General features: G+C 41.3%; 2 protein-coding genes across 2 annotated transcripts in view; one reads left to right on the top strand and one right to left on the bottom strand.

The window, feature by feature from the left end:
• CRLF3 (cytokine receptor like factor 3) overlaps window positions 1-22,343 on the bottom strand; it is a 36,428-nt gene that overhangs the window by 5,666 nt on the left and 8,419 nt on the right. The window contains exons 2-6 of the mRNA XM_065896954.1: window positions 17,675-17,882; window positions 13,805-13,892; window positions 12,718-12,895; window positions 11,355-11,577; window positions 10,527-10,659 (exon numbers count right to left, since the gene is read on the bottom strand). Coding sequence (XP_065753026.1) covers window positions 10,527-10,659; window positions 11,355-11,577; window positions 12,718-12,895; window positions 13,805-13,892; window positions 17,675-17,882 — 830 coding nt within the window. The remainder of the gene's footprint in view (window positions 1-10,526; window positions 10,660-11,354; window positions 11,578-12,717; window positions 12,896-13,804; window positions 13,893-17,674; window positions 17,883-22,343) is intronic.
• LOC136138589 (small ribosomal subunit protein eS27-like) lies at window positions 8,783-9,028 on the top strand. The gene has a single exon (XM_065897335.1). It carries the CDS (start codon window positions 8,783-8,785, stop codon window positions 9,026-9,028), a length of 246 nt encoding a protein of 81 aa, XP_065753407.1.

Below are 22,343 nucleotides of genomic sequence, written 5' to 3'. Positions count from 1 at the left end.
ATTGGATCAGTAATCAACCACATCCCAGGACCATCAGTAAACTACAGCCCAGGACCAAGTGGCCTCACTGGTGAATTCTACCAAATGATTAAAGAAGAATAAATAACAAACCTTCTCAAACTCTTCAAAAAAAAACTAAGGAGGAGGGAATACTTCCAAACTTATTTTATGAGGCTAACATTATCCTGAAACCGAAGTCAGAGAAAGACACTACAAGAAAACAAAACTACAGGCCAACAACTCTGCTGACAATAGATGTAAAAATCCTAAACGAAGTACCAGCACTGTCGGTGAGAATGTAAATTTGTTCAGCCACTATGTAAAACAGTATGGAGGTTCTTCACAAAATTAAAAATAGAACCACCACATGATCCAGCAATCCCACTTCTGGGTATATATACAAAAGAATTCAAGGCACTGAGAAGAACACAATATTACTTCTATAATATTTCTGAAGATGCATAACCTGAATCTAACCACCAGGAAACAGAAAAACCCAAATTGAGGGATATTCTATAAAATACCAGACCTGTACTCATAAAAAATGCCAATATCTGGGCTTCCATGGTGGCCCAGTGGTTGAGAGTCCGCCTGCCGATGCAGGGGACACGGGTTCGTGCCCCGGTCCGGGAAGATCCCACATGCCGCGGAGCGGCTGGGCCCGTGAGCCATGGCCGCTGAGCCTGCGCGTCCGGAGCCTGTGCTCCGCAACGGGAGAGGCCACAGCAATGAGAGGCCCGCGTACCGCAAAAAAAAAAAAGCCAATATCATAAAATTTAAGAGAGACAAACTGTTCCAGATTAAAAGAGACATAACAAATGTATATACACATGATCCAAGATCTTTTTTTTCTGTAAAGGACATTAATTGGGACAACTAAATCTGGTACGGTCTGTAGGTTAGATAATAGTATATCAATGTTAATTTTCTGATTTTGATAATCTCTTTTTACAAAATACTCACTGAAAATGATTTGGGAAGAAAAAGTAGAGGACTTCCCTGGCAGTCCAGTGGCTAAGAATCCATGCTTCCACTGCAGGGGGCATGGGTTCAATCCCTGGTTGGGGAATATCCCACATGCCACGTGGTGCAGTCAAAAAAAAAAAAAAATGTAGAGAGAAAAATGATGAAGCAAATATTGAGGCATCTGGGTGAAAGGTATTTGGGAATTCTCTGTACTATTCTTGCCATTCTTCTGTAAGTCTGAAATCATGTTTATAAAGATTTTAAAAATACACAAAATACTACTGGATAAATATATATATAGAGAGAGAGATGTGGGAAACACAAGATACCTGAATTTTATCCCTAACATCCCTAATGTTGTTTCCTAAAAAATAAAAACCTGCTAATATTATTAATTATAGATGGAAGACAGCAGTTAGTTGTGTTTAGTATTGTGTGATGAAATATTTGGCTTGATCCTGGCAGGTAACCTTGAAACCACTGCAATTTCCCAAGTGATAGGAGTGTCTTTGTTATTCATGGTGGGTCCCTCAGACCACATGTGATAGTTTATGCTAATGAGGTGCTCAAGGTGGGCCCCTAGATAGTTTATGCTAACAAAATGACTCAGGATGAGAACAGGTCACTCCAGAAAGACCAGTCATGATTACAGGGTTGAGGCTTTGAGCTACATGATGTCAGCCCATTCTCCTAGGAAGGCACGGGAGGTGGATATTGAGTTAGGTGGGAAATGATTTAATCAACCATGCCTCCACAATAAAATCCCAATAAAAACTCTGGACACCAAAGCTTGAGTGAGCTTTCCTGGTTCATAATACTCAGTACTGTCATGCCAAAAGGCCTTGCATCCCTGAGATGTATGCTTTGTCTTTGGAATCCTCCCAGATCTCACACTATGAGTTCCTCCCTTTGGCAGGTTCTGATTTATATATCCTTCTGCTATAATAAAACTGTAATCATAAGTGAAGTGCTTTCTTTCTTTTTTTTTTTTTTTTTTTGCGGTACGCGGGCCTCTCACTGTCGCGGCCACTCCCGTTGCAGAGCACAGGCTCTGGACGCGCAGGCTCAGCGGCCATGGCTCACGGGCCCAGCCGCTCCGCGGCATGTGAGATCCTCCCGGACCGGGACACGAACCCGTGTCCCCCGCATCGGCAGGCGGACTCTCAACCACTGCGCCACCAGGGAAGCCCCTCTTTCTTTCTTTTTAATATTTATTTATTTAGCTGAGCCAGGTCTTAGTTGGAGCAGGTGGGCTCTTTTAGTTGCAGCATGCGGGCTCTTAGTTCCCTGACCAGGGATCAAACCCGAGCCTCCTGCATTGGAGAGCGGAGTCTTAACCACCCGACCACCAGGGAAGTCCAGTGATGTGCTTTCTTAAGTTGTGTGAGTCATCCTAGCAAATTATAAAACCTGAGCGTTGGCCCTGGGGACCCCTGAACTTGCAGCTGGTATCTGAAGTGAGGGCAATCTTTTAGAGGACTGTGCTCTCAACTTTGAGTTTGGCTAGCTCATTGCAAGTGTACATTTTTTTCTGTGATTAAACTTTTTAAATAAATAATTAACGCAAGTAAAATTTCTTGAAATTAACTAAAATCCTGGGAAGAAGGAAAAAAACTCCTTATTTGAATAAATCACAAAATTGTTCCTAAAAGCATCTTACTTGACAACAGCATTTGATAAATAAGACAAGCCTGGCATTAAAAGCTTATAAAAGTTTCTCTGAATATAAAATGAACCATGAAAGTAAAGAGCTAATTTGCCTTAACAAAGAATTATTTTCACAGCTCACTAAGAAATAGAATGGAAGTTTAAAATCTTTGAATTTTTTCCCCCCTTTGGCCACACCGCACAGCTTGCGGGATCTTAGTTCCCCGATCAGGGACTGAACCTGGGGACCCGGCAGCAAAAGCTTCAAGTCCTAACCACTGGACTTCCTGCCAGGGAAGTCCCTAAAATCTCTGAATTTTTAAATTGCAAGACAAGTAGTCAGGACATTATTTCCTAAAAAACTACCCAAGTGGTTCTCTCACATAAACAAGTCCTACAAGAAACTCTGCCATAAATCATCCAAATATAAAAAGTATATAAAAAAAGAAAAATGGTATACAAAATAATTCATAGTAGGGTACAGTGACCTCAGAGATACTATTAATAAAAAAAATCAGTTTATGCACAAGTTGGTAGGAATGCATCCATTACATAGAGTCATGTAGAGAGTTCTAGGTGATAATTTTTCTCAAAGGTAAAGTATTCTGAGAAAGAACATGGTTCAGAACAAAAAGGAAAAATTTCGATGGCAGCAAGAAAGCTAATCTCTTCCTACTACTCTGGCACTTTGACTAACTGACTGGATTTAAGTGGCAAATTCTCATATAATCTCAAACTTCCTTCTTCTCACAATGAACACCTGGAGCAAAGATCCAAAAATTCAGTTGCTTGGCTAATATATCATATTATGAAAAATATCCAAGTTTATGATAAATATAAGAAAGAAAATGAAAATATTATGTCCTACAGCTACAAATTAGGTAAAAACAGTAATACTTAATACTGACAAGGATGCAGTGACATCAGTCAGGACCCTCACACACTGCTGGGAAGACTGCAAGTGCTTCCAGGAACACAGCTAGTTGGCCTGTGTCACTAACAGGAAACTAGCCCAAGGAATAAAGAATAAGCCATATGTCAAAAAAGAGGGTCATAGCACAGCTTGACCTGTCAGAAAAAAAAAAAGAAAAGGAAGGGATGTCTCATCAAGTCAGAGTAAACAAGGATTTTTGATATAGAAATATATTCCTTACTATACAAATCCTAAAATAGCTTTCATCCTCTCTTAAAATGAAACTGATAGTCTTATATCTATTATAGAAATTGAAAATCTTCCAACAAAAAAAATTCCAGGATAGCGAATTCATTGGTGAACTCTACCAAACATTTAAGAAATAATACCAATTCTCACAAACAGTTCTAAGAAATAAAAGAGGAAGAAATACTTCCCACCTCACTTTATGAGGCTAGCAATTACCCTGATACCAAAGACATCGTAAGAAAAAACAGACAGATATCTCTCTTCTGAAGAGACATAAAAATCCTCAAAAAAATAAAAAAGTTAAATTTAGCAACATATATAAAGAATAATACATGGTCAAGTGGGGTTTCTCATGGAAATGCAAAGCTGATCCAATGTTAAAAAATCTATCATTGTAACCATATCAACAGAAGAAAAACCATATGATTATCTTAATAGATATATAAAAATAATTTGACAAAATTAAACATCCATTTATAGATAAAACTCTCAGCAAACTAAGAATAGAAGGGAACTTCCTTAACCTTATAGAGGATGTCTACAAAAAAACCCTACAGCTAGCATCATACTTAATGTGAAAGACTGAATATATTCCTGCTAAGATCTGGAATAAGACAAGGATGTCTGCTTTCAACACTGCTACTCAAAATTATACTTCCTAGCCAGTGTAATAAGACAAGAAAAAAATTGCAAAACACTGATGGAAGCTATTTTTTAAAAAACTAAATGAAGATGGCAATTCCCTGGAAGTCCAATGGTTAGGACTCAGTGCTTTCACTGCTGTGGGCCTGGGTTTGATCCCTGGTTGCGGAACCAAGATCCCACATGCCACTCAGTGTGGCCAGAAAAAAAAAAAAAAAAAAACTTAAGTGAAGGGTGACTTTCAGATTTACAGCTCTACAGCCTGTCCTCCATTGCTATAGGAAGGTCCTGCCTTATAATATGGCTCTTCTGTGAAGCCACATCTCCTTTGACACTCAAAAACCTAATCTGGTTCAAAAGAGCTTCTATTGCCAGACCTCAGTTCTCTTCAAAGGCTGCTTATAAACTACTCTCCACTGTCACCAAGGGACACAGTCCTTGCTTCCTAAGATGATGCACTGTGACTCCCCTGGACATTTTTCCCACCTTTTCTCTCTGCTTCCTCAAGAACACTCAAGCGCTGTTCAGTCCTGGCCCCGTTTATAGTCTTAGGGTGGAGTCTTCTCCTTCTGGGACTGAATATTTGGAGATTTCTGAGACTGGCCAGCAAACTCATGATTTCCAGGCTAGTTGTGTCTTAGGGGGCCTTTACAGCTAATTTGGAATTTGAGTTTTCTGTATTTCTTAGTTCTGTTGAAAAAGTACTTATGGGTCCCTACCCCCCACCTCTTTATTTCTCCAAAAAGTTTCCAGTAGTGGAAAAATCGGAACTATGGTGCTACTATGCATCTATTGGTCCCCAAAGATCCCATCTGTCTTTTGAACCCACTCGAATCAAGCTTCCCTCCACCACAGCTCCCCTGAAACTGTTCATGTCAGGGTCACCAATCCACGTCCACGCTGCAAACCCAAAGGCCAATTCTCAGTCCTTTTCTAATCTGTTGGGTCAGCAACATTTGACATAACTGACCGCTACTTCCTCTTGGAAACACTTCCCTTGCTTGGCTTCAGGGACACCACATTCTCCCACTTTTCCCGTCTACCTCACTTGCTGCTCCTCCTCAGAATCCTTTGCTGGTTCTTTCCTCCCCAAAAGATAAATGTTAAGAGTTCTCCAGTGTCCTCTCCCTATACTCATTCCCTGGCTAATCTCATGCAGTCTCACGGCTCTAAACACACATCTATATGTTAAAAACTCTCAAAATAATATCTCCAGTCTGGTCTTTTCCACTGAACTCCCCATTTGTATATCTGACTGTCTACCCCACATTTTCACTTATATGTCTAATAAGGAACTCAAATTAATTTGTGAAAGAACTGATATTCACCCATACATAGGCTCCTTATAAGGTCTTACCTACCTCAGTAAATGACAATTCTACCCTAAGTTAGTTAGTCCAAAAACCCTGAGGTTACACTTGACTCCTTTCTCATACCTCACAACCAACCTGTCAATAAATCCCATCAGTTCTTCCTTCAAAATAAATCCAGATTCTGACCACTTATCATTACCTCAACTGCTCCATCCTGGTCCAAGCCACCATTAGCCATCACCAAGATTAATACTGGAATGCTGAATACAGCCTTCCCTTCATTTCTGGTAATATTTTTGCTCCTCCTCTCCAGCCTCCTAAATGGTCTCCTTCCAGCCTGTACCGCTGTACAGACTATTTTCCACCCAGTAGCCAAAATGACTTGTAAAACATATGTCAGATCACATCATTCACTTGCTCAATGTCCTCCAATGGCCTTCCAACTCACTCTAAATCCAAGCAGAGTCCTACAGGGCTAGACTGCTAGGATTTGCATCTCAGCATTACTATTAAGAATCTGTACAACCTCAGGCAGGTGGTTTAATCTTTTTACATCTCAGTTTCCTCATCTATAAAATGTGTCTACCTCCTGAGCATGTAATGAGGATTTACAGACATTAACTCAATACTTAAGAAGTAACACACAGTAGGGTTCGACAAAGGTGAGCTGGCTGTTATTATTTTGTAGCCTAGCTCAACTCGTGAATTCATGAAAAGTCAAATGCAGAGCATGACTCCCAAGACAATGAAATGTGAACCTGACTTGGTTTTACTTGGTGAAGACTTTTGTTGGAAAAAGGAAAAAAGAAAAAGACCTCTGTATGTGGTATCAAATGTCCTCCTTATAAATGGGCACAAGTGAGCTCCAAAGGGGCAAGTCTTTGAGAAATTGAAAAAGAAATAAATATACATAGCCTGTCCACAAGAATGTCGTACTTTTCTGGGGTTCTGACTATACTCCCATTTCTATAAAACCCATTCACACTCATTACTTTCCTGTTCTTTATATTTTTTTCTCCTCCATATCTTTGGTTCTCGCTTTGTTTCTCTACCTGAACTTTCCTTTTCAGCCCTACCTGAGATAAAGCCTTCACCAACCCCTCATCTAGAAGTAACTCTTCCTTCTTCTATATTCCACAGCAGTCAGGATCTTTCTTATACTTTATAATTTATAAACTGCCTATTCTATGGTTAGATAAGATTCTAGTTTTTTCTTTTTCTTAAACTTTGCATTCCCAACAATACCAAGTACTGTAAGTACCATCTGAATGGAATAGGGTTGTATGAAACAATCAGCATCATTCACAAAGACCACAGGCGAGCAGAACTGTCCTCACATTTTAGAAAAGCAGTTTAAGACAGAAGGATATGGACAGGGAAAAAAAGTCTAAGGAATATTCCTTAGGTTATCTGGGAGGAACAGCTATTATATGTGAACATCCCAAAGCAGACATGTCTCCCTGACTTCATGTAATCCTCCCTCTACAAACAAACTAAAAGCTAGGGTTTAATATGATATCTATTACATGTGGAATCTAAAATACGGTACAAATGAGCCTATCTACAAAACAGAAACAGACTCATAGACAGAGAGAAAAATATGGTTTAAAAAATAGTAAGAATGGGAAATCTTAGAAGCAAGGGAAAGCAGGAATGTTCAAGACAGGAAATCAGAGAGAGGCCTGGAAGGAGGGGGCTGCTAGCAGACCCGGGCACCACATGAGACTGGGCTCTAGAGACTGTTAAAAACCGGCCAGTAACAGGTTCCTTTGGTGTCAGCAGTTCTAAGGATTCCAGAAACTTCAGCAGGGATCGACTGGGCTGAGCAACAGGGCAGGGCCTGCAGGAGTATCATCTCCCTTCTGACTATGAGGCCCTCAAAAAGCTGAATAAAGTTTACCTTGATTCAAGCAGGCCTATCTGCCCCCAACCCCATGCATGAAGGTGCCCCATACAAACACCCTATTCACATCCTCTGCCTTAACTGCCAATGCCTGAAATTCCTTTAAACGAGGAGAGAAAACATGTTCAATCCACATTCAAAGGAAAAATGACAAAAATGCAACGGTCTGGCTAAGATAATACTGAGCTTAAATAAGTTTCAGTTAATCACCCTACCAAGGGGGACCCCTTTGGAGGAGGAGGGAGGAACTAATGGTTTATTGAGGCCGACTAAGTGTTCTACTGTCCACAGACAGTACGTGGGTTTAAATCAATTTCCAATGTCGTAATCTATATACATTTATTGAATGACTTAAGAAACAAACCTAAGTAGATCTTCTATCGGCCCTTCCCGTGTTCACAGAGGGAGAAGCTAAAAGTAAAAAGAGCATCAGATCACCATCACCCAGGGATAAAAATCATAGAAGAGAAAAAAGGAAAAGAGCTGAGGACATAGTAGCGGAGAAACTATACATTTCCACACTAACTCAAATCATGTTTACTCTCCCATGAAAAAAGAAAAATGAGAAGCAATACAGACCAGTGGTTAAAATTACTGGAGCCAGACTGGGTTTAAATCCTAGCTTTGCCACTTACTAGTTATGTGACACTGGGTAAAGGACTTCACTTCTCTGTGCCTCAGTATCTTCATCCCTAAAATGGGTAACTACACCTATTTCATTGGGTTATTGTGAGAATCAAATGAGTTAATATAAGTAAAGTGCTTAGAACAGTACCATAATAAAGGCAATTTAAATATTAACTGCAATTTGTAATACTATGATTATTATTCTTACTATGATCTGAGGTATCTGGCCTGAATCTGTTAACTCAGGAAGTCCTATCATTATACAGAAGTACCCTGTTCTCAGCAGACTCACTAATGGGAGTATTTCTATAAACAAGGGACATCAGCAGAGAAGAGGTTTGTTAGTACAGAAAACTCCTGATTACCTGGGGAATAATTAAATAGATGTTAGGTACCAGACTCCTCATTCCTCTGCTAGTTTTTTCTGGTTATTAAGTTATTCTTTTTTCATAATGTGAGGGGTGAGAGGAGGTGTCAAAAGTGAGACAAGGTTTCTGATGGTGACGACCTCCTCACGAGAACATGCCTCTCGCAAAGGTTCTCCTTCATCCCTCTCCAGAAGAGGAGAAGAGGAAACACAAGAAGAAGTGCCTGGTGCAGAGCCCCAATTCCTATGTGAAATGCCCAAGATGCTATAAAATCACCACCGCCTTTAGCCATGCACAAATAGTAGTTTTGTGTGTTGGCTGCTCTAGCGTCCTCTGCCAGCCTACAGGAGGAAAAGCAAGGCTTACAGAAGGGTGCTCCTTCAGATGGAAGCAGCACTAAAAGCCCCCGGAATCAAGATGAATGGGAAAACATCCCAATAAACACATTTTGGATACGTCCAAAAAAAAAGAGACAAATGGGATTTCCCTAGTGGCACAGTGGTTAAGAATCCGCCTGCCAACGCAGAGGACATGGGTTCAATCCCTGGTCCGGGAAGATCCCACATGCAGCAGAGCAACTAAGTCCGGGCACCACAGCTACTGAGCCTGCACTCTAGAGCACACGAGCCACAACTACCGAGCCCACGTGCTGCAACTACTGAAGCCCGCGCACCTAGAGCCCATGCTCCTCAACAAGAGAAGCCACGGCAATGAGAAGCGCACGCACCACAACGAAGAGTAGCCCCTGCAGGCCACAACTAGAGAAAGCCCATGCACAGCAATGAAGACCCAACACAGCCAAAAATAAAATAAATACATTTATTAAAAAAAAATAATGAGGGCTTTCCTGGTGGCGCAGTGGTTGAGAGTCCTCCTGCCGATGCAGGGGACACGGGTTCGTGCCCCGGTCCGGGAAGATCCCACATGCCGCGGAGCGGCTGGGCCCGTGAGCCATGGCCGCTGAGCCTGCGTGTCCGGAGCCTGTGCTCCGCAACGGGAGAGGCCACAGCAGTGAGAGGCCCGCCTACCGCAAAAAAAAAAAAAAAAAAAAAAAAAGAGAGACAAAGCATAAACTAGTGCATTCTGATCATGCTGCCAGTTCAAATGACTTGGCTGGTGGAGAATATGGCAACACTAGCTTAGATAAAACTTTCAGATACACTCCATGCCTTATACAACAAGGGACTGAAACCAAGAGGAACTTGGAACAAGCATTCACAATAAAATCCTATGATCTCACAATTTACAACTTAGAGGAGAGTTTGCTACACTGAGGTGTGTATGGTGAACATCAGACAAGCTTCACTTTCCTAAATCAAAGTTTGGGCTTTGGTTTTTAGGAAAAGCTATTTAGAAATAGGACCACAGAGAATACATCTCAGACAACATGAAAACAAGAAAAAGGAAATTTTTCTAATACAGGAAGAAATGGATGAAGAAATGGAAAATTAATTGGCGGCAGGAGAGGCACGCTTTCAATTTTATTTTATAGAGACTATATAGTGTGTTTACTCTGATAGGTTGTCTCTCACAGATACTTGCTCTTATTGATTCACAAAGAAAAAAAAAAATTGGGGACCTCTGAACACTTAAGACTGATTTTTGAGAGGTATTCTACTTACCAAGAAGAAAGAAGACGTAAACACAGTGAACACACACTATTTATCAGGCAGAAGCAAGGCATTTTATACCCATTATCTCAGTTCATGCTCATAATAACCCTGTGAATACATACGAGAAAAGCGAAGCAAAGAGAAACAAGTAAATTGCTCCAAAGTAACACTACCTAGAAATGAGGGAATAAACTCAGGACTGTTTTGATCCGAAGCTCATGGATGCTCTGTGCACTTCACTTACTGCCTAAGGCATGACAGACAGATCTTTGAATATCCACTTGCCTGAATGTTAATGTCTGCCCACAGAAGTAAGTGGGAGCACTGGAGTAGAGAACACCGGACGATTCAGCATCGTTCCGAAGTGCTATGTTTCTTCGGCTGCTCAGACTGTACCCCTCAAAGCCAGCTGTCCACTCTTTTTAAAAAGCAAAGATATTGTAAATTGTTAGAATCTTTTGGGGGATATCTTCAACACAGGCACATTAAATAAAACTTGCAAGTGGAAGACGCTACTTAGGGTTCATGGGCAAGTTCAATGAAAGGAAAAATTCAGTGACAGGGTGTCACGGTCAATCCTACAAATCACAAGAAAGATTTTAGTCTCTTCCTACACATTTTTGGCAAGGAAGATCAAATAAGTGTTATCTCTTACCTAATAAAATCATGTTTGAGCTTATTCCAACCTGATTAAGAAGTAATTAACCAAGTCTAAATCTTTTTTTTTTTTTCTAAATCTTTAAAAAAAGTTATATAGGAGAGGTCAATTTTGGATTGTAAGACTTCTAAGAAAAAGCCTCTATCAAGATATACATTGAAGTTTTGGGTCAAATATTGCAGTCTTCTAATGCAATATTTAAACTCTACGGTTTTAGGGATGCTCATAATCCTGCCTGGCACTATTTGGGGACACTCTGAAGATAAGAACGAATGAAAATTTCTCAAAATTCACATGAAGTAATTTGAGCAGGAAGTAAGAGACATATTCCATGTGATTCTCCATCAATTCAGGGTTTATCCTTAGGAAAAAGGGTTGTCAGTGTGCTGCCTTTAGCACAGGATACGTGTACTCATACACAATTAAGCTTCAGGAGTGAGAAGGCAACAGCATACCATGAGGCACCAGCGTGGAATGACCTATCTGGGGGACACTCCAAGGACTCCACTCCTGTCGGCCGTCTCCTCGGGCGCAGACTCTGAACTGATAATCAACATTGGGGTCTATGTGCAATACTATGAATTCCGTTTCAGAGCCTACATACACATCCTCAAAATGACTGGAAGTACATTTACGGAACTGGAGCCTGTAATCTTGGGCGGTAAAGTCGTCATCCACCTGAGGAGAAAGGCTTTACGTTAGGTAAAAGTCAGAGAATAACTTCTCTCAGCATCACTACTTAGGAACTTTGAATGGGGGCATTTGGGGCCAAGCATACAGGCCCACATGCTGAAAACAGGTTCTTCTCAGGACGGTCAGAGGAAACGTGCCATTATTATTTCTCTTGTTTTCCTTATTGAACCATGCGTTTTATAACCCCAGTCTGATATGAAAAAAATGTGCTTCCTCTGAAGCAATGGCATGACTTCTAAACAATTAATGCCAAAGATAAGACATTCAAAATTCAAAGACAAGTATCCCAAAACTACATTATTCATATAACCAAGAGAGAGCTAATATCTGAAATATATAAAGGACTCCTTAAAATTAATAGAAGATAGGGCTTCCCTGGTGGCACAGTGGTTAAGAATCCACATGCCGATGCAGGGGACATGGGTTCATGCCCCGGTCCGGGAAGATCCCACATGCCGCGGAGCGGCTGGGCCCGTGAGCCATGGCCGCTGAGCCCGTGCGTCCAGAGCCTGTGCTCTGCAACGGGAGAGGCCACAACAGTGAGAGGCCCACATACCGCAAAAAAACAAAAAACAAAAAAAACAGAAAATAGTTCCCAGAAGCTGACCACCCACCTCTGAATGATGTTATCTGTCAACAGCCAAGACATCATGACTCATCTGGACATGGTTTTTATCTAAAATATGGTAATTCACATGCATAATATGATTTAATACACAAAATTCTTGGCAATGCTAAAAGTGTGAAAAAACCATACTTTAAAACTTTATTTCAGAGGTATTAGTTCAGTGTTGAACAGAAAAATATCCAACACCCAATATTCACTATCACCTTCTGACTTTTCTAATTCTGAACGATCTTCAAGTCACCAAGAGTTAAGTTTGGGAAATAGGTGATGGGAAACAACATTTCGATTCAGAGATTTTACAAAGTACCTTCGAAACTGTTTATCCCAACTGGAAGAGCTACCTCAGTTCAAGTTCCCTGTGACCTTAGTTGTAAAGCAAAGGGCACTTTTGTTCATGAAGAGAATATTCAAAGGCAACTAATAAAACAAAATCGTAAAGGCCCCCAAATCTCAAATCCATAATGCTGAAGCCATTTCTGCAATCCGGAATTACGTACCTTACACCATCGTACAATGATGCCTCCGGGTTTCTCTATCAATTCTTCTATCTGCACTGGTGGGCGAGACGCTACCGTTCCATGTTTGAAAATATGGTCTTTCACTATGTTAAGAATTGAGTCATCCAACTGAGCAGATAAGCAAGGCACATCAACCAGTAAAGGCACCTCTGGTAAGCTGAGGAAACAAAGCTCATGTGTTTATAAGGCTTTTAACTGAGAGTTAAAAATACAAGGGAGTATAGCCTTGAAAAACTGCAAATCACTATGCTGTACACCTGAAACGTATACAACGCTGTAAATCAACTATATCTCAATTTTTTAAAAAATAACAAGGAATATTTTATTTATTTATTTTTGGCCGCGCTGCACAGCTTGTGGGATCTTAGTTCTCAGACCAGGGATCAAACCCAGGCCCTCAGCAGTGAAGGCGTGGAGTCCTAACCGCTGGACCGCCACGCAATTCCCCAACAAAAAATACTGTAGATCAGTCACATACTGTTAACAGTGCAGAAGCCCCCAGTAAATAATGCTACTGGCAGTGGGGGTTTTGCAAGACATTACATTAAAATTCTCTTCCCAAATAAATAAAAGGAACGAGAGAAAATGGGTAGGATCACAACTGTCAAGTTTATAGCAAAAGATCTGGTTTACTGAGCTAGGACGCAGGTTTGTTTGTTTTAATGGAAGTATACTTGACTTAGAACGTTGTGTTAGTTTCTGCTGTACAGCAAAGTGACTCAGTTATACATGTATACATTCTTTTCATATTCTTTTCCATTATGGTTTATCACAGGATATTGAATATAGTTCCCTGTGCTAGACAGTAGGCCTTCGTTGTTTGAGCTATGACTTTGTTCAGATTTTTTTTAATTAACAATTCTCTTACACATTAGGATTGTAGAAAATCGGTAGTAATTCTATACCAGAGATTACAATCACAACTATTTCATACTAGTAATACTGGTAATGGGCAGTGAAAACTTGAGAAATACATTTTCTATATCCCTGAATCCGAATTTTTAACAGGCAAAAAGAAAAAAAGAAAAGCGGACAGCTTAAGCCCAAGAGACACTAACTCTTTTACCTGTCCAACTGGATGTGTGAGGCCTTTTTGGTAAAGCTCCACAGTTTTTCATTCTGTTCTCCTACACCACCCAGAATGGCGATCTCACCTACAATCAGGAATAAGAGAACTAGTACAGGGAAAAATGGTCACATTATAAACTAATCAACACAACCCGTGTCTAAGTGGGTCTCTGGTTCTCTTGAAAACAATTCTTAAGTGATGTCACAAATTCCCCAAAAGTAAACATAGAAACTATTTTAGGGACTTCCCTGGTGGCGCAGTGGTTAAGAATCCGCCTGCCAATGCAGGGGACACGGGTTCAAGCCCCTGCCCGGGAAGATCCCTCATGCCGTGGAGCAACTAAGCCTGTGCGCCACAACTACTGAGCCTGCATGCCACAACTACTGTGCCCGCACGCCTAGAGCCCGTGCTCCGCAACAAAGAGAAGCCACCGCAATGAGAGGCCTGCGCACCACAACGAACAGTAGCCCCCACTTGTCGCAACTAGAGAAAGCCCACGCGCAGCAATGAAGACCCAATGCAGCCAAAAATAAACAAATAAATAAATAAGAAACTATTTTAGAAACGACTTTAAGGTTAAACGCAAGAGGAAGGGCGTACACAATGACAACATTCTGCCAGAGACGAAAGATTCTGCTCTACAAATGGAAACTTGGTTTGTCAACCAATTTTATGCAAGGCGTAAGTCCCAGGGACCTCGTCCCATCTCCCCTACAGAATCTTTATCAACTCCAATAGGAGTCAGTGCAAATATTATCCTGACACAAGCAATAGGGTGAAGGGTCATATAAAGGAAATATTATATAAAGTCATAAGAAAATGATCAATATCTCTGTCCTTCCACAGCCCTAAAGAACACTACTAGAACTGTTTTCCTGGAGTTACTCAAGTGTTTTGAGACCATATGACATGACCTTCCCCCCTTACCAAAAGGAAAACAGACACACTGAACACTGCCTCAAAATCCTAAAAATTTCATAAATAAGTTTTTAATCCCTCGGGAAGGGAGGGGAGGAAAAAGTTTGAAATTTAAAACATTTCTGAAGTATTAAAAAAAAAAATCAGATGCTGCAACAAGCATGTATGTGCCTCAAAGGATTTATTTTCTAAAATAAAAACAATGGTCAAGCCTCGTGGTGATTGGTATACACTCCTGACCTGTGCTGAACTGCTGCTGAGTTTGTTTCCAAATGCTAAGCGCCCAGGGAAAGACATTCTGAAGTCCTGCTAAAAATAATTTTCTCAAAGGCACTGTTATTGTCAGTGGCAAATAAACACTTCTCCTTGAAGATAAGACAAAAATGTAATTAGTGTGTAAAGATAACATTAGTACTAGATTCTAAGTGGGACCAAAATGGGGACTAACTTCCAGCTGGAGTGACAGAGCTGGGAGCCAGCCACACACACTTTTCATCCTATGCCACTCACAGCACTCATCAAAGAACCAATGGTATTCAGTCTCCTTCCCTGGATCCTTTTTCCTCAACGCCCCTTTAAATACTGACGTCCCGGGCTTCCCTGGTGGCGCAGTGGTTGGGAACCTGCCTGCCAATGCAGGGGACACAGGTTCAAGCCCTGGTCTGGGAAGATCCCACATGCCGCAGAGCAACTAAGTCCATGAGCCACAACTACTGAGCCTGTGCTCTAGAGCCTGAGAGCCACAACTACTGAGTCTGCGTGCCACAACTACTGAAGCCCACGCACTCAGAGCCCGTGTTCCACAACAAGAGCAGCCAGTGCAATGAGGAGCCCATGCACTGAAAGGAACAGCAGCCCCTGCTGCACACAACTAAAGAAAGCCGCATGCAGCAACGAAGACCCAATGCAGCTAAAAATAAATAAATTAAAAAAAAAAAAAAAATACTGACATCCCTCAGAGTCCCACCTTCTGTAGCCTCCTCTTCTCATATTGTACACTATCTCTTGATGATTTTACTTATTCCCATGGATTCAGAGGTGACATACACACCATTCACTGCCACATTGACATCTCAAGGTATGATCTCTCTCCTAAGCATCACACCCACATTCCCAACTCCTGGCATCTCCGGCACCTTGAACTAACATACCCCAAACCAACAGTCTAACTACCCACCCTCCCCCTTCATGTTCTGTGTCAGTCAACGGCACAATTCACCGGTCATCTAAAATCACGCTGGGTCATCCTAAATTCTTCTCTTTCTCCTCCATCCTATAACCAGGCAATCACCAATAATCAACACTTATGGCTCAGTAAGATCACCATTAATTCTATCTCCAAAATATCTTTTTTTTAATTTTATATATTCATTCATTCATTCATTTTTGGCTTTGTTGCTGCACGTGGGCTTTCTCTAGCTGAGGTGAATGAGGGGCTACTCTTCATTGCAGTGCACAGGCTTCTCACTGCGGTGGCTTCTCTTGTTGCAGAGCATGGGTTCTAGGTGCATGGGCTTCAGAAGCTGTGGTGCGTGGGCTCTGTAGTTGTGGCTCATGGGCTCTAGAGCGCAGGCTCAGTAGTTGTGGCGCACGGGCTTCATTGCTCTGCGGCATGTGGGATCTTCCCGGACCAGGGATGGAACCCATGTCCCCTGCAGTGGCAGGCAGATTCTTAACCACTGCGCCACCAGGGAAGTCCCTCCGAAAAATCTTAAAACCAGCTCTGCTTCATCTTCACCTGTCACCATCTCCATCGCTGCCTATCTGACTGCTGCCACAACTTCCTCATCGGTCACTTTTACTTCCTTACAACCTCTAACACAGTCTCCAAACTGTGGGCAGTGTCGTTTTTAAAAAATGCAAATCTGACTGTGTAACTCTGCTGCCTAAACTACTGCAGACATGTAGTTTATCTCCCAGACATGCCATTCACTTCACTCTTGACGTTACTTCTGCTTCCAATCGTGCTGTGACCTCCTTTTCTTCCTTTGTCTGCTTGATGAATTTCTTCAAGCCTCAGTGGAACTCCTCCTACAGAAAGCCATCCTACACTCTTCCAGAGGCAAGCGTTTCCCCTTCTGTGCTCCCGTGAGGTCTTAGATCTCTCTCATCGTGTGTGCTTCTCTCACTGGGCTGTGAACCCCAAAGGGCAGAACTTATTACCTTTTTATTTAATGTACCTGACAAAGACCTACAGGAGGGAAGGAGGCGAGGTAGGCAGATGTGGAGACAGGAAGGCAGCAAGGCAAGAACCGAGCATGCTTTAACCAAAATAACTGACTAAAGTTAGGGATATAACCAGTGTAATTTCAGGAGTAAACACCAATCCTACTCGTTAATCTCTAAAAAGAATGATGGCATTAAATCCTACAGACCATTGACACTCCGAAAAATATGTGAACAGACTCAAAATGACCATAAAATCACTGTGTTAACAGAACCATGAGAAAAATCCTTATTTTGTAAATGATTATAAGTTACTCATTTTGTAAATGATTATAATTTACTCCTTATTTTGTAAATGATTATAATTAGTACATTAATTGCATTTATCCTAGGATACCTCACTGTACAGCTGTCATCCTATATCACAAACTGTCCCAAGGTACGAACAGCCTAAGCACCCCACAGATGGCAGGAAGCCTGTTGGAACCCTGAGATACCAGCAGTGTCAATCTGAATGTGCTGCGTTTAACGGGCTCCCTGGACTCCCCACCTTCTTTTTCTTCTTTTTTCTTTTTTTTTTTGTTGCGGTACGCGGGCCTCTCACTGACGCGGCCTCTCCCGCTGCGGAGCACAGGCTCCGGATGCACAGGCTCAGCGGCCACGGCTCACGGGCCCAGCCGCTCCGCGGCATGTGGGATCCTCCCGGACCGGGGCACGAACCCGTGTCCCCTGCATCGGCAGGCGGACTCTCAACCACTGCGCCACCAGGGAAGCCCTCCCCACCTTCTTGGACTAAGTCCGCTGCAGTGTTAACTCCATGCTCTATCAGCTTCTGGCAGTCATCTAGTGGTTTAATGGTCTCCTGTTCAATGGTGTCCACCTCTTGCAAAAGGGTCACCAATCGCTCATCCAGGAGCTTCCCAAGGGTTCCTTTCAAATCGTTAAAATGCTGTTTGAGGACATCTCTCGTCTGGGATGCACTCTCTTTGATCTGAAAATAAATGACATAAAAACTCAGAATCAGAATCTCTAGAAGAGGCTAATCCACAGGCATCACCCCTAATAATCTCAAGGCACTACGCAACCATCACCTTTCATTCAATGATAAACCAAATGTGATTCATTTGTGCAAACTTGCAGAATTCCATAGAGTTGGCCTTCAGGTGAGACAGAATGGTCCCATCATTCACAACTATGTCAATCTGGCTAAGTTAAACACATCATGCCTCAATTCCCTTATTTGTCAAATGAGTATAACAATGCTCGCTTCATGGAGTTGCTGCAAGGATTAAATAAAAATAGTCTATGTACTGCACTTGGTAAAATAACGGGCACACTTGTTCTCAATAAGTAAATGTTAGAAATAAATATTATCTGCACAAAGTAGTTCTTAGAAATAATACGTTTCAGTACCAAAAAAAAATTAAGAGATTAAAATTCATTTTACTGAAAAGCAATATAAAGAAACGGTAGATTAAAAAACCACAATACAGGAACTTCCCTGGTGGCGCAGGGGTTAGGAATCTGCCTGCCAAAGCAGGGGATACAGGTTCGAGCCCTGGTCCGGGAAGATCCCACATGCTCCGGAGCAACTAAGCCCGTGCGCCACAACTAGTGAGCCTGCGCCCTAGAGCCCATGAGCCACAACTTCTGAGCCCACATACCACAGCTACTTAAGCCCGCGCGCCTAGAGCCCGTGCTCTGCAACTAGAGAAGCCACTGCGATAAGAAGCCTGTGCACCGCAACGAAGACAGAACACAGCCAAATAAATAAATAAATTTATATTAAAAAAAGGAAGAGGGCTCCCCTTGTGGCACAGTGGTTGAGAGTCCGCCTGCCAATGCACGGGACACGGGTTCGAGTCCTGGTCCGGGAAGATCCCACATGCTGCGGAGCAACAAAGCCTTTGTGCTGCAACTATTGAGCCTGTGCTCTAGAGCCCGTGCTCCACAACAAGGGAGGCCACCGCAATGAGAGGCCCGCGCACCGCAATGAAGAGTGGCCCCCGCTCGCCACAACTAGAGAAAGCCCACATGCAGCAACGAAAGCCCAACGCAGCGAAAAATAAATAAATATAAAAAAAAAAAAAAAAAGGAAGAATAGCTATTTAAAAAACACAATACAAAAAAAATCACTTCATGGACAACATGCCCTCATTATGGTAAAAGAAAACTAAGAATTTATTCACAATCCAAAAGGTTCAGAGGAGGCAGAAGACAGATGTTCAGGAAAAACACACCTTCTGGGACAATGACTTCATCCTTTTTCAGTCATGGTCCTCTTTGCGAATCTCAATGAGAGGTTTATGAACCTTCTTCCCAGAAAAATGAATAAACCCTACCCAAAAGACATTTATTGAATTTCAGAGATTGCAAATTCCCTCAGATCCCAACCATGGCTCACTTCAGAGCAGTAATTCTGAAACTTGCTTTGCAGAAGAATCACGTATCATACAATTGCATCCTGTTATAGTTTAGATGGCAGGGCTCCATCCCAGAACCAGCTTGGAGAAGGGGCTGGGGGAGCGTATGGGCAGAGTTCTTTTTCACAAGCACACCTGTGACTCTGCAGCCCACACTCCGAGAGACACTACCCTAGGTCCACAGAGCCCATATTAAGAACTGCTGTTCCAGAAGATATAACAGGAAAATCTTTACATCTCACAGATATTCTGATAACAAGTCAGTTGTCTATATAGACACCGGATTTTTTTTTTAAGAATACAGATAAGACACAGTTCACTTTTTCTCACTTAACAGGAAAATTCTAACTATAAGCCAAACATTCAGTTGCATTAAAGCAAACTCATACTTTACTTTGCAGATATTATATTAGCTTCCTAAGACATGTTATGTTTACTACCCTAACCCTTTGCTAACTTGATCTTAGCAAGAGCATTTGACATCCAAAAAAAATACACCAAGAAAAGAACATATCAAAATATGGATAAAGTACAATATTTCAACAGTTAATAGAGAAATTTAGAAAACTTTCTATTCTCTAACACTAAAATTAAAAACAATACAAAACTGTTGTCCAGAAATGTTCACAACCATGTAAAAACAAAAGATGCCCACGTCTAAGGACTACAAAGAAACACAGGAAAAAAAAAATGGTTTGATTGGCTGGGGTGAGGAGATCACAGAAACAATTTATTTCCCCTTTTGACATTAATGTAAGTTATGATGGTATATGTGCGGTAAGTGAAAGAATTTCTTAAATCATAAAGAAAAAGAGAAATCCTAATTCAAGTTTAATTGTTAACTAATCTCTGTAAAGTTACTAGAGAACTTCTAAACCCAAGACGAAGTTTAAAAAAAATCAGGGGGCGGGTATATTCAAAATCTCCTTGATTTGGTGCATCACTAACTGTGGGATCCTTGAGAATCAGGCCCTAACATACATAGCACCTAGCAAATAAATGTTCAATGAAATTAAGTTAATCGTGTATGTTTTTAAGACCTTTTAAAAAGAACCAGGAAAACAATGCCTTATGATTTTCATATATCTCACCTGGAATATTGTTAGAAATGCAAAATCTCAGGTCCCACCCAGAATTATTGGATCACAAGCTGCATTGGTAACGAGATCCCCAGGCGATTCATACCGGCCTTACAGATACCAGAGTAAATGAAGACAATGTGTTGGCGCACCCTCACCACCGGGAGGAAATTCTGCAGTCGAGCGCTGTACCAGTGAGGTCCTATCTCCCTCTTCAGCGGACACCGCACACACAGGAAGTGCATTAGTTAGGTAAAGTCAATTTCCTCTTTAGGAAGAATTCAAAAGCTCCTTCAACTGCTGCAGAGCTCCACTACGTTTTGTTTTTGTTTCAGAACCTCAGAAAAAAAGGAAGTGTGTGAGCACAAAGCAGTGAGAGGGCCAGCGAAGGGAGAATCCATTTCCAAATCCACCTCCCGCAATTTCATTATAAATTTGACTCCTTTTTGTTCATAGGTTCCCGACCACTGCTGTTCCAAACTTGACACTACCTTGGCATCATTTTCTTCTCCCTGAAACAGTTCATAATTCAAAGCCACAGCCACCTTTAATTGAATCATGTAACTAATCAAGTTCATTCGCTTGGCTTTTAATAAAACTAATTTTAAAATGCAAACTTTGCTGCTGAGTGAATTTCTTCATATTTGAGGTGGTACCATGGTCCAGTGTGCTCACTGTTATAGCTCACTCAATCTTCCCAACAACACTGAGAGGTAGGTCTGTATTGTCTATGTTGAAGAAAGTAAAGCTCAAGGAAGTCAAATAACTTCCCCACGGCTTCCCAGTGCCAGAAACAGTGTGACTCCAAGGACCATGGTCTGTCCACTATACCAAGCTGGTTAGTGCTTACAGACCCCATTTTAAAGCATTCCCATAAACCGGTAAATTATGTATTGGATGAAGACATTTCCTGCTGCAATGTGTATTTCTTGTCCTTGCATAAAGAATCATGTGGTAGATTCCACATATGTGTCAGCATATGGTATCTGTCTTTCTCTTTCTGACTTACTTCACTCTGTATGACAGATTCTAGGACCATCCACCTCACTACAAATAACTCAATTTCATTTCTTTTCATGGCTAAGTAATATTCCATTGGATATATGTGCCACATCTTCTTTATCCATTCATCTGTTGATGGACACTTAGGTTGCTTCCATGTCCTGGCTATTGTAAATAGTGCTGCAGTGAACACTGGGGTGCATGTCTTTCTGAATTACGAATTTTCTCAGGGTATATGCCCAGTAGTGGGACTGCTGGGTCATATGGTAGCTCTATTTTTATTTTTTTAAGGAACCTCCATACTGCTCTCCATAGTGGCTGTATCAGTTTACATTCTCACCAACAGTACAAGGGAGGGAGATGCAAGAGGGAGGGAATATGGGGATATATGTATACATATAGCTGATACACTTTGTTATACAGCAGAAACTAACACAACATTGTAAAGCAATTATACTCCAATAAAGATGTTAAAAAAAAATGTGGTAGACAACCACTCAGGGCAAAACAACTGTGATGGTTTGTAACAAAGTAAATTTAAGAAAAATACAAATGATACACAACTCAAGGTCTCAGAAGGGAAACTGTAATATACATTGTTTATGTTGATTAACAATATTCAGAATGAATTTTCTACTAAAACCTCTCCTGTAACAGACCATTAAATCTTATTTACAAAGTTTCCACTGCAGGTGACTCTAATTCCAAAGCAACTGTATTTTTAAAGTTTTAACATGAGGATAAGTTCTCAAAATGCCAAAAAGTCATCAAGATTATACATCAATACTAAGCCATGCAAAAGCCTAGAAAATATATACTTCACAGCCCTCCAAGACAACAGTGACTGATATTTTCTAGAGTTTAGCTACTAAAATGTCATAAAACCTACCTAGAATCTGATTTAAGACACCTCTGGTCTTAAGTAGCAATATACAGTTGCTCTATCTA

Source organism: Phocoena phocoena, chromosome 19 (assembly GCF_963924675.1).
Source record: "Phocoena phocoena chromosome 19, mPhoPho1.1, whole genome shotgun sequence".
Taxonomy (NCBI): Eukaryota; Metazoa; Chordata; class Mammalia; order Artiodactyla; family Phocoenidae; genus Phocoena; species Phocoena phocoena.
This window is presented reverse-complemented; position numbering and strand designations above follow the sequence as displayed.

Bases quoted from the DNA above. Each gene is read 5' to 3' on its own strand.
- LOC136138589 (XM_065897335.1), top strand. From the start codon at position 8,783: ATGCCTCTCGCAAAGGTTCTCCTTCATCCCTCTCCAGAAGAGGAGAAG.